The 18,112-nt window shown below is 39.9% G+C and overlaps 1 protein-coding gene across 1 annotated transcript in view; it reads right to left on the bottom strand.

Moving 5' to 3' along the window:
• The window catches only part of LOC109063769 (integrin beta-like protein 1), a 57,111-nt gene that overhangs the window by 2,510 nt on the left and 36,489 nt on the right, over positions 1 to 18,112 (bottom strand). Inside the window, exons 8-10 of the mRNA XM_042731429.1 lie at positions 15,884 to 16,000; positions 3,775 to 3,921; positions 718 to 831 (exon numbers count right to left, since the gene is read on the bottom strand). Coding sequence (XP_042587363.1) covers positions 718 to 831; positions 3,775 to 3,921; positions 15,884 to 16,000 — 378 coding nt within the window. The remainder of the gene's footprint in view (positions 1 to 717; positions 832 to 3,774; positions 3,922 to 15,883; positions 16,001 to 18,112) is intronic.

Here is an 18,112-nt window from a genome sequence, read left to right as displayed (position 1 = left end):
TCTTACTGAAGAAGCCATGAAAATTATTATTTAGAAGCTGGCAGGCACATTTTTGCATGATTATAATTATAAAGGCTGAGTGCATTACTGTTACCCAAGGTAAGGGGAAGAATTGGCTGATTGTATGCTTTTGCATTTTATCTATAGGGAAAAGGCTTTCCCTGAGCAACATGAGAAAATAGTTTTAATAATTCTTATGAATATGGAAATGATGACATATGCCCTAATCGTTAATATGCTAATGAGTGACATTTAACAGACACATTTATGCATTCCTTTTATCAATTGTGTTTTTTCGTCTTGTTTTGTAATGATTTTTGCATCTCTGCAACCAGGAACTGTATAATTGGTTAAATGACATGGCAACTGGTAATGAAGTTATTAGACCAGTAAGTTTCTAAGCAGCTGTCCATGTGACCTCAAGTCCTTGAACTATTGTGATAATAAATATTTATCGTGATTTTTATTAGCACTGACTAGTCAACTCTTCAAGGCTTTTAAGGAAAACCTTGACTCTCTCCAGAGCCTCTTTCCCATTGAAAAGCAGGACGAGAAGAAAACAGCAGGAGCCCACTGATTGGACGGCTCAGCCTAAGAGTCGTACAGAGCTGTCTAATCAAACGGCAGCCACATCAGAGAACCTCAATATCCATCACAAAGAGATCTGTCAGCGCACTTGTGGTGTTTGGAGGAGCGCTGCAGCATTTGAACACATACCTGTGCAAACCAGCCCGTCATGTTTGTCGCACTCCCTGTCGTCGCACTCGCAGAATTCCCCTGAAATGTACCACTCCTGTGGTGAGCAGATACAGTGACCACAGTGACAAGAGCCTGCAAGAACAAATTAGCCTTCAATCACACAGCCATTGGAGATCCATTAGTCTTCCCTTATTCTCCTGTGCTATTTCACGTGATTATAAAACACTTAAAGCTGTGATATGGTTCCTAATTGGAATTTAAATAGAGTAAATTGTTTTTCTCTGTAAATGTGTGAAACAGCTGTTGTTTACAAGGTCAAATTTCATGTTCCTACTTAGTCAGGAATAGACCAATATACAAGCTAGGCCAGTCGATTGGCCAGTATTTGGCCATTTGGAAGTAATATGCATTGGTTGATGATACAGGTGCACCATAAAATTCTGGCCAATGCCAATGAGCCAATGATTATTTTCATGTTTTGGATCACTACAGATAAATGACAGATAAATGTGTGTCAAAAATGTATTAAATGTATGTATGTGGAATTTTACTGTGCATTTAATTCAATCAAAAATAAAATGAGATGTGGAGAAACATGTCATTACATCACTTGCTCACCAATGGATCCTCTGCAGTGAATTGGTGCAATCAGAATGAGAGTCCAAACAGCTGATAAAAACATCACAATAATCCACAACATGATCAGTAATAATCCAGTAACCCAATAATCCAGTCCATCTATTAATGTCTTGTGAAGTGAAAAGATGCATGTTCTTAAGAAACAATTCATCAAGACATTTTAACTTTAAATCATCGTCAGAAAACTCTTCATTCAGTGAAAGTCCAATATTCTACCAACATATTTGTTTAGAACCTTTTGGACTGTTTTTGTTTGTGCTTGACCTGTGCATATTTCTCTCCTGATTCAGATATTCAATATTATGGATAGAGGACTCTTGCTAGAAGCCAAGTCCAAGTTAAAAACGTTAATGATGGATTTGTTTATTATAAACAGCTTTTCACTTCACAAGATATTTATAGATGGATTGGAGTTGTGTGGATTATTTGTGGATTATTGTGATGCTATTATCAGCTGTTTGGACTCTCATTCTGACGGCACCCATTCACTGCAGAGGATCCATTGGTGAGCAAGTAATGTAATGCTATATTTCTACAAATCTTTTGCAATGAAGAAACAAATTTATATGCATATTGCATGACCTGATGGTGAGTAAAGTTTCCACAAATGTTCAATTTTTGGTTAACTATTCCTTTAAAGTAATATTAATAAAAGGTTGCGGTTTTTCAGAGAAAGTTACTCCGTTATCATTACACGTGCACAATAACTTATCTATAATCTATTGCAGTTTCCTAAAACAAGGGGAAGCAATTTAGTATCACATAATTTAAATCACCAATATTGCTGGATAAGTTTTACTGGTCAAGTGTTATGTCCCCCTTTGAGTAAATGTTGTGTAAAATATATGCTAATTGGATTTCATCATTTGTGTGCTCATTTAATGTAATCATTTGTATAAGCACTGCATTAGCTGTGTTCAAATTGTACTTATCAACCTGGACAGAGTTTCCCCAAAGCATCACATAATCCTCAGTAGATCATAGAGACCATTAGTGGCAATGATTTCTACACTGTCTTTAGGCTTACGATGCTTTGCAGAAACTCAGATATTGGTCTCCAGATATTAGTCAACACGACTCTGCAAAACAAGTCTTATGAGCTGGGATTCTCATATTACACATAGGATCCAGGAAATTGCATAATATTTGGGGACTGGTCTGTCATTAACAGCTGTGCTGTACCTTACAAACACGATACAGTGAAAGTAACAAAGCTTTCAAAGAACATACTTTTGAAAGTCAGTCTTATCAATCAAAGTGTAGGCAGCCCATCAGACAGTACATCCCTTGTCATTTCCCACAGTATTATTCTCCTGTGAGCTACAACAAGCAACCCACATATTCACCTACCCATGAATCTTTACTGTGAAACAAATCCATTTAATTCTTCCAATGTTTCAGTCTTAATAATGTTGACGTTGTTATGACAAGTAGAACAACTCTCCTGCTGATTTCCAAGCATTAATTTGAGAAAATTACTGAGTAGACCATGTGAAACCAGATCTTAGAGGAATTTCTTATTTTCTCCAGCCAGGCAACAAAAACAAACAGTGTTCCGTCATCGGCTCAGACAAACCCTATATATAAAGTGTATTAGTGTGTCACTTTACATGCCCAGAGAAAGGAGATGAATACTCAGAGGACTATGTGTCAAGCAGAAATTGGCTAGGCTTTATTGTTTTTTCCAGGATGCTGACAGGTCGTATACAAATAGTGAAACTGGCCTCTTATTAAAGCATAAAACCTAAAGCTTCCTTTTCAGTGTTGTGTGTGGTTTTCGAGAGCAGGTGTACAGGTTGGAAGAGCAAATTATATGTTGAGGTTTCTGTCAGACTGTCAGCAAACATGTTTTACAGTTTTTGCTTGACTTTAGAGAAAGGCAATAATAGTCTGTATATCTTTACCTTTTAATTGAACAAATAGGCAGGAACCATGGTGACTGTTCATTTTACACAGCTTTTTGGTTTAGTTGTAGTTTTTCCTCCTAAATCTTTTAAATTTAGCACATATATTCTACATTTCAATGGCATTAACAAACAGTTTGGTTAGTAATCTCTTTTGGTGACATTAACACAAGCTACTGGAACATGATGCAAGCAGGATTTGAACCCAGCATGGCATCTAACCACTATGCCACAGCTCCTGGAGATGCAAATTTGATTGATCAATCCCATTCCCTCTCTCTCACCAATAATTTCTGTCTCTGTCAATTAAATTTGGCATAAACCCTCCCCAAAGAACAGAATTGATTGGTGGAAATAGTTGTGTTCTGTTATGTTTGCTATCCACCTCATTAAAGGAGCATATGTGGGAAATCGATGTAATAACTCAGTTTGTTCCCCACCAAACAAATAGGGGAGCCCACTTTAATTTTTAAGAGATGACTGACAATTATTTTACGTCTTAAGGTGGTGCTCGAAGTGTTGTCCCTCCTACCTTTTCCAGAGCATATGACGCCGTCGGCTGCCTCGCATAGGCTCTTGCTCTGCGCGTCCGTCATGTCACAGCTGCGGGGGAACTGGCAGTGCTTCCCAAACCATCCATCATTGCAGATACAGCGGCCACACGAGCAGAAGCCGTGGCCTGGGGGAGACACACAGCGCACACGCAAGTGCGCGCACACACAATCACTTTCTCTCCTTACCAAAGAAAACCACCATTTATATCTGCCAAAACAAAACAAAGGGCTGATTGATCCAGGCAAATATTATTGGTTCAAAAAGACAGGAATTCGTTTAGTGACTGGCTAATGGTGTTGCGGTATATGGCTCTTATCACTTATGGACCCCGTGGGATGAACCATTTTATAGCCTCTCCAATCGTGTTGGATGATTCAGCGTTATGGTATTTTTTAACGATCTGACTGTATAAATTGATCAGTCAAATTCTTTGTTTCTGCTAACATAGTAGTATAGCCGGGATTTTCAACAATTCTACCAGCAAGTTAAACCGTTATGCCAGTAGGTGACGACAAAGGACTGTCTTTATGAATGAGTCATTCTATCATTGTTCATAACACTGATTCATTCTGAAACAAAATGCTTGAGTCGTTACCTCATTGACTGAACTGATTTGTTCAAAACCACTGATAAATTCAGAAATACGACTACTGTGTTGCTCAAGGATGTAGTGCTTTCACTTTATTTGGATGTTAGCTGGCAAAGAAAGAAGACCGTTTATAAGACATATTGTATCCAAAAGTTGCACTTCAGGTCTATTGATGTGGTGTTTCTTGATTTGTAAAACAGTATCACACTTGCAGTTGTCTTGGGATTAGCATTCAGAATAACAGCACTTGTGTTTGGATGATATATTTTAAATATACTTAACAAAATGGTTTATTACATGGAAAATTGTAGCAAGTATGTAGGTGATGGCAGTAAAAAAGTTGTGTGACCACATCTTTCCAAAAAGAAAGCTTGGTATGTTACCATATGACAAAACAGTCTATTTATTTATTTATTTATTTTTTTTATGTGTTGCATTGCTACTCCAAATAATAACAATCTCTGTAATCCTTTGAGTAGTGAGGTTTGTTCCCACTGCTTGAAATGGGTTGAAAAGCTTTAGTGTGCGAGTATGTTTTTGGCCTTTAAGTTTATATAAAATGGTCATTTTTAATGTCCTCATCACTTCTGGTCACTTATTTGACATTCAAAGGTATTTACAAGAGCGCCACTTTGGGAGATCTGTGCATGGGCGTTATTTCATGTAGGCTGTAAGGAAACAAAATGTTCCCTGAAGCTGAACAGTTTTTTCTCTTAATCTTTAAAGAGCAGTTGGTGACTCACTGTGAGATGCACACTGAGCTATAGAACAGCTCCTCCTCCAAATGACTCCTTTCTGGAACAGTGCTCGGTAAAGAAAAAAAAAGAAAAGAAAAGAGGAATTCCCCTAGACTACATCTGGCTGGGCAGAAATGTGTTCTAGATATTAAAATCAAACAAAAGGATGTGCCTAAAAATATAGACAATAATAGAAACAGTCTCTTCAGTGCTCAGTATGTTTTCTGAATATCTTATCTTAAGCACTTATAGATATATAGCAAGTGTTTTTATAATAAATATACTAAAAGTCACTGTTAAGTAGAAGAATAAATAAAACAGTTCAATAGTTTATTTTCCACAACTGAGAGAAAATATATTTGTTATGGGCCAAATCACAATGGAGATTCATTTGTGAAATATGCTTGTACTAAAACTGAGTTCTTATAAAATACTTATTTGGTAGGTTATGAAATACCAAAGTGATTAAGTAAACAGAACAGGCACTGTAGTGGCTATTTCAAATAAATATGTACTTTTGCCCCAGGCTGAAGAGTCATTTTCACGCATCCCTTTATTTCTGGATGATGTTTAATCAAAACAAACCATTTGCCATTTATTTTTTAACAACACAGTTTATGGAGTACCATCAATATTCGATAAAAAGAAAACTGTTTTTGGTCATTAGTACACAGTTTTCATTAAGGGAGGGAGGGGTGTGTGTGCTTGTATTCCCATTGTACCTTATAATAACTGCAAGGAAAAAAATACATTTTTTATGTGCCTCTTTGTCTTTGTCTCTCTCATTCGTTTATATTGTGGGTGTAGGTATACAGGCATGAAGTTTGATGCACTCTTGGTAGAGCTACATGCTTGACTGCTTCAATCAGCCAGCCTAAGAGAGCATTTAATTGCTTTGGTGAGTGGCACCCCAGTCCTTTCAATTAAAGCGCACCTGCGACTCCCTATTATCCCGCCTATAAATGCAATTCGAGTGTGGGCATGTTCGAAATCACGGTGTTTCTCACACATATCTTTGGAAGGATATTTTCCAAAGAGCCTAGCCTTAAACTCTCGGGCAAGTGCCTTATACAATTATATAAATCCAATCTTAAATATTGATGATCTTGCATTTCAGTAAAACACTGTCATGTTAATACAGCTGGAATGGCTTCCCAAGGGCTAAAGATCCCATGATAAGCATATCTGAAGGCTGCCCTTTATTTGAACACCAATTCATGTGTTCTATGCAATTAGCTGAGATGAACGTTTCATCAGCGTGTGTGACGGCTATCTCTCTCTGAGCTGAGAGCTGGAATCACACTGTGTTTCCACACTTCTTCTCCTTTAGCAGGCTCTCATCTGTCTGTGTGACTCAGGCAGTCACAGCAGATGAGCCCTATACATATTTAAACATCTCCTAGGGCTGGTCCACTCAAGGGCAGTGGGCCGAGCTGTGGCGGCTAGTCGCTTAGTGACACAACACAATAAGCATTCAGAAAGCAGTGGCATTAAATTTGTATCCCCACCAAAGAGGAGAAATGTCATTCTTTAGATGATGGCTTGTACCATGGGTGAAATGCTTGTGCTCATCTATCATCACATTTTCACAGGGGGTTCCTCGAATGGCACTGCTATACAGTTTAGGATTATAATTGTTAAGGTTTATACTGGTGGCAGATATATATTATTGATATTTTTCCTTGATAGTGAAATGAATAAGCTAGAACTGATCATTTTTAGTCAGTTATTTGTAACAGCATATTTTTTTTGAGTTAAATATAATTAAAAATGTGTCTTTTTGTTCCATTATGTTGAATATGGTTGTTGTATGACAACTGCAGTATTTAATAATTTTATATTTATTTTGTTCTATTATTATTATTTCAGTAGAATTACAACATCAAATTACATTCAAGTATATTAAGTACAGTATATAAAAAAGAAAACTCCACACACAAGATACAGATTAGAAATATATTAGGGCTGTCAAGCAATTAAATTTTTTATTCTGATTAGTTAAATGAAGTGCCATTCCTGCATATGGCTGAATTAGCCTAGTTGTGGCAGAAGTGTGGTGAAGAAATTGAAAGCAATAATCATCTTGACCTTGGAGTGAAAGTCATAGCAACAGATCTATGAGGCCTCAGGGAAATTGTTGTCTGGACAAGCATTCATGACACAGTCATATACATGCAAAGAAACAGACATGCTCAGGTATGACCTGAAAACTGCCTCAGGAGAGCTTGAAAATAATCTTGTATAGTACAGCTTTCTATTCACTGGTAGAAAGACTAGAATCTGTAAAGTCTGTTCCCTTTCAGTCGGTCACTCTCGACGTCACATCAGTAATGACCGACGAATTGGGATCTTGCTTAGAGAGACCAATCCACTTCGAGTGTAAACTAAACGAGCCAATGCATATTGGCATGTGATGATTGCGTCCAGTTGCCGCAGCAGGTGCAATTCATATCCAGCTTTTCGCTTCGGAGCCAAGCAGTTATATAGTTCTGCTTTTGGCTTCTCTGCTACAGAGTGAAGACTCAACTAGTTTCAGAAAGCAATAAAGAAAGCCCCGCCCATCCATGCCCCCACCAAACCTGGTGGCAAGCGGAAGAGCAAGAGGCCCTGAGATTGGCGACCCATAGATGGAGGGAGCTGATCTTCGGGAGGTGGTGAACGCACCACTCCCTCACCCAGAGGAGGGCTGGGCGGAGAATCTTTTGTTCCTTTTTTCCCTGCCACTGACTTCATGGTCAGTGGTACCCAAAACCTTGACAAAAGAGCAGTTTCTTCTTTCCCTGGGTCCCCAGAGGGGATGGGGAGTTGTGGACGGGCCAGTCTCGGATCACACTTACCCTCCTCTCTCACCAGTGAGCAACTGTGGGCGGTTCGAGAGTGTGAGCAAATGTATTACTCACGCACCCTCTGCCCGAATGCAGGTAAGTGTTGCAGACCCCGCTTTGGACTGACTACGAGACGCCCGGGCTGGGTCCTTGCGTTTCGCTGCCCTACTGTGGGTACATCAGTGGTTCCACTGGTGCCACTTGTACAGTATCTGGGAGCATGGCTAGCACTCCCCAGTCCATCTTGCTGGTTCCTTCAGACCATCAGTTCACTCAGCGTCCTCCCAAGGGATGTCCACTTCACTTCAGTCTTGCTTGCAGAGATCGCAGTCCTACCAGCAAAGGATGCGATAGAGCCTGTCCCTCCAGCCGATATGAAGACAGGGATTTACAGCACTTCATTGTACCCAAGAAAGGCGGTGGATTATGACCAATCTTGGATCTGCGCATTTTGAACCAGGCCCTTCACAAGCAACCATGTGTACATTCATGTTTCGATCTTTCTGCACCACAGGCCTGTGGTTCACATTCAAAGGACGAGCATATCAGTACAAGGTCCTGCCCTTCGGGCTGTCCCTGTCACCCCGTGTCTTCATGAAAGTTGCAGAGGCAGCCCTTGTTCCCCCGAGAGAGTGGGGCATTCGCATTCTCAACTACTTCAATGACTCATACTAGCTCAGTCTCAGGATCAGTTGTGCAAACACAGGGACTTGGACTCGCACCTCAGCCAGTTGGGCCTTTGGGTCAAGGAAAAGAGTAAACTCTCCCCGACGCAGAGGATCTCTTTTCTTGGTATGGAGTTGGATTCAGTCTAACAGACAGCATGCCTCACGCAGGAACGTGCTCAGTCGGCACGTTGAACTGCTTGAATATGTTCAAGAGCAGGATGGTGGTCCCGCTGAAACAGTTTCAGAGGCTCCTGGGGCATATGGCAGCGGCAATCACACCGCTGGGGCTGCTTAATATGAGACCGCTTCAACACTGGCTTCATGACCAAGTCCCGAAGTGGGCATGGCAATGCGACACTTACCGGGTTTAAGTCACACCGGCCTGCTGCCAAACCTTCACCCCGTGCTCAGACCTTACATTTCTCCAGGAAGGAGTGCCCCGGAACAGGTCTCCAGGCATGCTGTGGTTTACACGGATGCCTCTACCACCAGCTGGGGGGCCAAGTAGAGGTCTGCAAGCCCGTTGGGTGATGACACGCTGAGTCCATTCGGGCCGAGCTCGGGCTTTTTTTTTACAAAACTTTTTTTTACAGATCGGGCTCGGGCTCATTTAGCTTCTCTCCTTTTATTGTGCCCATACGCACAGAGCACACAAAGGCTACGGTATGAAATACTGCTATAATGATTATAGGCTATTATAAATATTATACATCACCTACGCAATATGCAACGCATATATGCATGTATTAGCATACAGGTGACAGTTGACCATGCAGAGCATCAAGGAGAAGTTGGAGCGTGGGGAGTTATTAAAAGTTCCTAATGCTTCGGGAAAAGCTGCATTTTGAAAGAGTTTTGATTTAATTACCATGACAAACAATGAGCCAATTGGTCATTTGCAGTGCTCGCCATCTCCTCATTAGACACGCCTTTAAGAAATGCATCTATACAGATTATGATTAAAATAAAAGTTTTTGTTTTCGATATGTTTTATTTCGTTAAGTACTAATTTAAAGCTTTCTATAGATATATTTATCATGTCTGTGAGGCATGTATTCACTGAGTTTCGGTTCATTTTTGTGAACCGCTCCTATTCAAGACCAGACAGAAGAAAGCACATCATGTTTGTTTTATTTATTTTATAAAAGCACAACGTTTTGTTCATATTGTGAGTGAACAAAAATAATATTAGACCCTTTGCAGTTATGAATGATGAATTACTCTTACCTTATGAGCAAAAATGAAGGCGTACCCACGGAAAACATGCAAGTAATCATGCTGGCCCCTCCATGTCCTGCAAAGCACGCAGCTTCCACTCTCCGCACAAACTATTGGATATAGTGCACATTTATCTAGGTTTAACGTTTAAACGTTGTTATATGCTTGAACTGTTTCATTATGTCTATAGGCTTTATTTTAGGCAAGTCGTGATGATTTGAGAAGGCTAAATTGATCAAACATATATGATCAGCTTACTGTGTGCCGCTGGCTGCTTGGTCATTACTTTAAAAAACAAAAACTTATATTTAACGAACAAAAAATTCTCCAAATGTTTTTCAAAATTAACTTAATAAAAAAATTAAACAAAATATAATCACTTTGCCATTACATACAAAACTGAACTACTTTTAATAGCTCAAACAGTAGTATAAGCTGTTTTGTGAGAAGTGGGGACAAAGGTGGGATCGGGTCGGAGCCGGTAATTCTGATAACCTGTCGGACATGGGCCGGAATCGGGCCTGAGCGTCTCAAGGCCAGGTTGGGGCCCATGCAGGACTCTAGGGCCAAGTACGACGGGCTTACAGTGTCGGGGGTTTGGACGGGCCCCCAACTGCACTGGCACATCAACTGCCTAGAGTCGTTAGCAGTATGCCTTGCTTTGAACCATCTCAAAGGGCGCTTATGAGTTGCATGTCGTTGCATGTTGTTGCATGTCACACCTCGCCCGCCACCTCCTTCTCTGCAGTCAGAAGCATCTCAGGTCACTTTGTACCATTCACATTCCAGGTCTGCACAACCAGGCAGCCGACGAGCTGTCACGAGGTGTGCTCCACAGAGAATAGAGGTCTCATTTATAAAACTCTCTGTAGATTTCATCCTAAAAATCACAAAGCTAGATTTTGCGTACGCACAAAAGTTTTCAGATTTATAAAACCATGCGTACCCCAGAGCCTGCGCAAAAATCCCAGTCAGGGGAAGATTGCGTGTATGTGCATCTCCACCCCGACTCCTCCCTGAAATCATCATATATGGAGCTTACAACGCCTAGCCTTCAGTCATCCAGTATCCTTGTTATGTTTTAGCATAAATATATACAAATAAATATCCATAAAAATAAAACTGTTTAAATGAGTTCTCAAATAAATATTTCAGAATAGACTTGGTTTCATTCTTTTCCACTGGCCAAATAGTATTTCAATTGTTTTAAACAATTCAAATCAAATTTAATTTATGCAGTTTTGCTGATAAGGTGAACATCTTTTAGCTATTTTTAGCCTATATTTATTGTAGTGTAAATAGAATTGTCGGACCCCGCGCTTCACTGACAAGGTAGCCTATTTTAAAAAGAAAACATGCAAATTACAATTTTCTTCAAGTTGTATCCTTCAAATACAGTGCTATTTTTCATAATGTTGTGGAGATGCCTTCACATGGCATCAACACCTCTGTGTATCTGCGGTTGTACAGTAAGCTATTATCACTGGAACTATTCAAACCGAACAATGGACTGTTCAACCACTGAATCCAGCAGTGTCTGCCATAACATCAAAGTAAGTGCGCATCATTGATCATTCTCACTAAAATATTTTTGCATAGCATGAGATCTGCAGTTTATTTTAAAGATGAATAATTGTGTACCTATAGCACTCCTCGCTGTCATTAAACCGGCATGCCACAGGAAAAGTGATCAAGTGCATTCCACTAAATATGTATAAATTCATATAATTTTTGTTTAACTTCTGCGTAATGACTTTATGTATTTTCAGTGCTTATCTCCATTAACGAGAGAGGAATATTTAATGTAAATGTGTATATAGCAAAATGAAAACAGATTTTAAAATCGTTGCTTCGTTACTTTTCTCACGGAAAAAGAGGAAAAAGAGTGCATACGCATGGTCTACAATGTCCGTAAGGTGTGTAAATATTTACGGCAAGTTTATTTTTTATAAATCCCGATATGTGCGAGGAAAATTGTGTACGCAATTTCTATGCCTAATTTGTGAGTACACAACGTTTATAAATGAGACCCCAGATGATTTGGAGACGTTTCGGAGCTATTCAGGTAGACCTGTTTGCCTCTCCAGAGACTTCTCACTGCCAGTTGTTGTACTCCCTGAATGATGGAACACTCGGCACGGATGCACTGGCACACAGCTGGCTGCGGGGCCTGCAAGTATGCGTTTCCCCCAGTGAGCCTTCTAGCATAGACGCTGTTCAAGGTCAAGGAAGACGAGAAGCAGGTCATGCTCGTGGCACCTTACTGGCCCACCCGGACCTGGTTCCCGGAACTGATGCTCCTCCTGACAGACCCTCCTTGGCAGATTCCTCTGAGGAAGGATCTACTAACTTATAGATGGGGCACCCTATGGCACCCATGTCCAGACCTCTGGAAACTTCATGTCTGGTTCCTGGACGGGATGTGGAGGTTCTAGGTGACCTACCCCAGGAGGTTGTTGACACCATCACTTCGGCGAGAGCACCGTCTATGAGACACACTTACACTTTGAAGTGGAACCTGTTCATCGAATGGTGCTCTTCTCACCGAGAAGACCCCCGAAGATGCCCAATCAGAGTCGTGCTGTCCTTCTTGCAGCAAGTGTTGGAGTAAAGGCTGTCTCCCTCTACCCTTAAAGTCTATGTGGCTGTGGTTGCTGCCAACCACGACCCCTTGGAAGGGAAGTCGGTAGGGATGCATGACCTGGTCATCAGGTTCCTTAGGGGGCGAGAAGCTTCAGGACCTCAGATCAGCTCTTTATCTGTTACGGAGGCCGACAGAGGGGGAATGACGTCTCCAAGCAGAGGATGGCCCACTGGATAGTGGATGCCATCACCCTGGCTTATCAGGCACAGTGTGTGCCCTGCCCACTTAGGGTGCGAGCGCACTCTACTAGAAGTGTTGCACCCTCCTGGGTGCCACCTTGTGGTGCCTCGCTGACAGATATTTGTAGAGCTGCATGCTGGGCGCACCCAAAACGTTTGCAAGATTCTATAGCCTTTTTGTGGAGCCGGTATCCTCCTGTGTTCTCACCTCAAACAGGTAGAAGCACTGAGAGGCCCCAGTTTAGTGGCGGCTTGCTAAAACCTCTTAAGAGAGTCTGTACTGTAGACCCTGTTGAGCTCCTCCATCCCATCACCAGCCAGACGTGGCAGAAGGGACTTACAATCACTTCTAATCTTCCATATGCACCTAAACAGTTGTTCATATGTGTAAGTGCTTCCGAAACCTCCTTCGGGAAGGATGGGGGTTCCACAACGTTCCTGTTCCAAGTGGAACGGGTACATTTTCCCAGTGTTATCCAATCTCAACGAGTGGGTAGTGCTATGACATCAGTGACTGGCCTTCTTGAGCGGGTCACCGGCTCGGCTCCTCAGCGAAAACCTGAGTTTGCATTGCACCTGCTGCCTAATTATATTCGTGCTGTGATCAGCTGCAGTTGGATGCAATCATTGCATGCCAATGTGCATTGGCTCATTTAGTTTGCACTCAAAGTGGATTGGTCTCTCTAAGCGAGATCCCAATTTGTTGGTCATTACCGACATGACATCTTCTTTTCCTCCTTCAGGGAATGAGGTTTACATACATAACTGAGACATTTCTATGTCAACAAATTCTAGGAATACACAAGTGACAATTATTTTCAGTGCCAATATTCCTGTGGGTGTCTTCATCTTAAAGTAAAGTACATACTATGATCTAGATGATTCAAGCTGCTATTCAAGGGCAAAAAGCCTTAGAAAATGTCAATAAAATGATATGACTAAAGTGGTGTGGATTTGGCATTGGAAAAAGCTTTGCCAAGTCAACTGTCTGTGCTTAGATGTTTCAAACAAGAGTGCAAACTTTAGAGAAGTATAATCAACTTCAAAATAATAATTAATCATTTAGGCAGGCTTGTAGAAGAGGTATTTTCTCCAAGGAGTACCTCTTCATTTAAATGAGAAAATAATTAACAAGACAGATATAAAGCAAAACAGATATTCTGAAATATGAGATTGAATAATATATCATTTTAAATTATTACAAAAGTTACAATGTCCAAGAGCAACACCAGGGGATAAAGTTTCAGAGATAGATTTGCCATCCCTCATCTCATTGATTTCTCATAGAGGTCCTAAAGTGTGCAAAATACATGCAACAAGTCATGTGAGAGGAGGCAGTGCCTCCATAGTACTATGATTTGATGATTACACTGTCAGTGTTCACCTGTGATGTATGCAACTGTTTTGCGAATTGGCCTGAATAGGTCAAATTGATGGACGTTTGAGGACTCTCAAATCTAAATTCTAATATAAACTTATGACTTGTCAGTGAGCAGTTTTTTACTTGTCTCTGTCTCTGTTAAATAAAAAGTCCACATCTTTGCCTGTATGGAAACAATGTGTATGATTTGAGAGCGGCCATGAACTAAGGCAGGGTAGATGCTGATTCTCTGTTAATTACCTACTTGCCCTTGGCAAACCTGTAGATATTGCATTAGTTCTCTAGTGTTTATTATCAATATCCCTAAAGTCATATTGTATAAGTGTATTTTACATTCAATCATAATACATAAAAATACATACCTAATACATCAGTTCTCTCAGCTGACAGAATGATGTGTTGTACAGTTAGCTCGAGTCTCTGTGAATTAATATTTAAACCTACAAGCTTTGTACATGATCATTATAAAAAAAAAATAATAATAATAATAAAAAAACTCCAAGAAGTAGGAGCTTTCCTGGAAGCCCCCTATATGTTATTAAAAAATAAACAGTTTAGTCCCACCACATATATAAAAGTAGAAGCAAAAAGAAAACTAGCTTCTCTTATTTTTTTCAAAAGTAAGAGTGATTACTGATATTCTGTTTTGAACTCTCTATTTATCAAGCTTGGGGGAAAAATTATGTACAAAAATATTTAACATTTAACTTAATATCCAGGTTTACATTTGATAGTAAAGTTATATAAGCTCTAAAGTAATTATGTACAAAAATATTTTACATTTAACTTAATTTGTAAATTTGTTAAATTATAACATAACTTAATAGCATTAAAGCTCACAGTCTCCACCAAAAGGATTATTATTTTTTTTCTTTTAGTGTAAAAGAGATTTAGCATGTACTGATCCAGAGTTACCGGGCTATAATGGCTTATTTTCAAAGACCGGGCTATAATGGCTTATTCAAACACGCCCCCACATGTCTACATCACAATGTGTAAATATTTGTGTAATGCCGCTAAAATGTTCATGCAAAATAAGAAGGCGTGGTTTCAGGAACCGCAGTAGTGTTGATGCAGCCATGTGAGGGAGACGCTGTGTATTTCTGTGTGAAAGCAAAAGCACTTTATTTGGCCTTCCGAAAGTAGATGCAATGAGGAATCACTGGTTAAGATTTATTTTACAACAGAACAGCACAACCCAGATGTTCGAATCTGTGCAATGCATTTTATGGACGACAATTTGTGAACCTAGGAGAGTAGCCTACAAGGCTGGCTGTGCAAAAATGGGTCAATTCCGACTTTGCTATGACAATCTGGCACTTATTCTAGTATGTTTTCTTAATAGTTTAAGTATTTGCTATTGCCTGTTCAAATGCGGAGTTTTGAGCCGTGTAGAGTACCGCGTCATTGTGTGTGGCTGAGAGAGAGACAGGGTTACATCACAGCAGTGGAGTCAGCTTTCTTAATCATGGCTTGTGTCCTGCCACGTGACTCTGTTCCAATTTCGGGCTTGAACTGATGGTAAAAATAAGGACATTATTTACTGTTTTTACATTTATGTTGAAAGCTGAAGCTCACGATTAATGAAAGGGGCGTTATATTTCCGACGTGTGCTTGTGGTGTTTGGCCAATGACAATGCACTGGGTCAGCTGGCCAATCAGAGCAGACTGTGCTTGTCGGAAGGAGGGGCTTTGTAGAAAACTAAGCGTTTGAGAGAGGCAGGGCATAGAGGAACTACAATAATGTACAGTATTTGAAAAATAATGTCAACATTCTGTTACACCAAATACACAAAATAATGATCTTTAAAAAATCTCGTTCTGCTGTGTGTTTGTGTGTATTACCTCCACAGATCTCTCTGTTCAGGTCCTCACACTGCCTGTCGTCACACTCACAGTTCTTGCCATGTACGCGTTTATCTCCGGGTGGGTGGCATGTGCACTGGCCACACAAACATTGTCCTGAAACATACAAATACTCTGTGAGTGGCAAGAAAACCAAACATGACAGTGAAACCCAAAGCAATCTAATATGTGGCTATTTTTGCTATTTTCTTATCAAGATCTTGTATGAAGGTAGTTTAAATCTACGTTTCACCTTGAATTTGGCTTATCAAGGTCAACCAGAAAGCTCATTGCACTGAAAAGCACATAGTGCCTCGGTCTATGCTTATCATAGAGCACATTAGTCTGCTAAAGTGGCACTGTCGTTGTTTGACATTGACAGCCGTTACAACTCCAGCACTGTGCAGGCGAGGAGAACAACAAAGCAACGCCCTGTCTGACAACCCCTCAGCCTGCCAAGCAGATAAAAGCTGCGTGCTGCCGTTGCCACGGTAACTGGTGATGTCATAACACTTTTCCTTTATCGATAAGCGTGAGTGATGTCATGTAGTCCTTCCCTTAGCCTTGCATGGCTACCCAACATTTAACTGCTAAGCCTGCAAGAGAGAAGTGCTTAAAACATGTGAAGAAAAACATTTTATGACAAACCTCCTGTCTTTTCTGTCTAATTCCATTCATTTTCACACCTCTAATAGGGTTATCCATCACCGGTACCAAATTATACAGAACTGTCAGCGACAAGTGGAGCTCACTGAGTTAAAATGTACAAGTTATCATACTGACAAACTAAACTACTGAGCATAAATTGATTCTGCACATTATTCAATGCCTTTATACAGACAGTACAAAACACATGATGCACTAGAGAGCCAAAGTGTATCTTTTCCATATGCTTTCACAGTGGCTAGTTGTATTATGTGTGTATAAATGGAGAAAGCAGCGCTGGCAGCTTCAGTGTGATTAATGGATCCCTCGCTGATCATGTACTGCGCTTTGGTCCGAATCGAAACAATTAATTCTTTCACAATATTTGAGAGACAGCCATCCGGCAAGTTCAATTCTCTAGGGAGCTTTGCTTGCGCAGGTGCCAAGACAAAAGCCCCGTTCCTCTAAATTGTTAAACATCATAATGGCTCAGCATCATCAATTTCCAATAATATGACCCCTAATTCATCTCTAAGAGTTACATTATTATAAATTTATGATCACGGTGCTTAAAACCTGAGATGGGCATTTAGTGTAAATGCTGTAGAGGGAGGTGTGCCAGCTGTTCTGTGTTAGACCTGGATTTCTATCACAATATTGTCACAGTTAAGGAGTTTTCTCGAGACATTGGCTATGTTACGATTCACAGATTAATACTACAGTACATAATATAATTACATGCATTAGTGTGCATTTCTACATGGGAACCCCTGACAAAAATAAAAATGCATACAAAGTTCTTAAAGCAACCATTTCTTCCTTCTTAGTATTAAGTAGCCTACTTTTTAATAATTTTTAGAAGCTTTTTCTATAAAGAACACTAAGAAAAGATTCCATGGAAGTATAAGGTTTTTCATGGAACCATTGATTCTATTAAAGAATATTTATTTTTAAGAGTGTACTTATGAAATCCACCTTTGGAATGCTTATTTTCAATGTAGGACACACTTATTCTAATCTCTAATACTATTTAGGACAAATGCGAATTGGGGCACAGCCATTTTAAAGTTATTCTTTGGCATGTCTGGAATGACTGAATGCCAAGACTGTATCACAAACTTGACAAGGACAATCAGGCTTGTAAAGACACCAGTGTTTAGCTGCACAGACCACTGCCAGCTCTGACATTAAATGACAAGCGTTTCAGAGCCGTGCTGAATGTATCCTGGTGTGTCCTGTGAAGCATGAGACTTCTGGGGTGCTAAAGGGGGTGAGGAGGTTTCTCACTGTCTGCCTTTAAAGTGCAATTAAGAAATGTCAAGAGCCACAAAGAACCAGAGGTGGACCATTTCACATTAGGGTTTAAGATGCAAATGCATGTAGGTATGTATATATGAATAAAGAATTACCTTAAGTGTACAGTACAGTAAGTAAATGTACAGTAAATGTTAATATAATATAATATAATATAATATAATATAATATAATATAATATAATATAATATAATATAATATACAGGTGTATCTCAATAAATGGAAAAGTTCATTTCAGTAATTCAACTCAGATTTAAATGAGTTGTATTA

The sequence above is a fragment of the Cyprinus carpio genome, chromosome B9 (assembly GCF_018340385.1).
Source record: "Cyprinus carpio isolate SPL01 chromosome B9, ASM1834038v1, whole genome shotgun sequence".
NCBI classification, from domain to species: Eukaryota; Metazoa; Chordata; class Actinopteri; order Cypriniformes; family Cyprinidae; genus Cyprinus; species Cyprinus carpio.
This window is presented reverse-complemented; position numbering and strand designations above follow the sequence as displayed.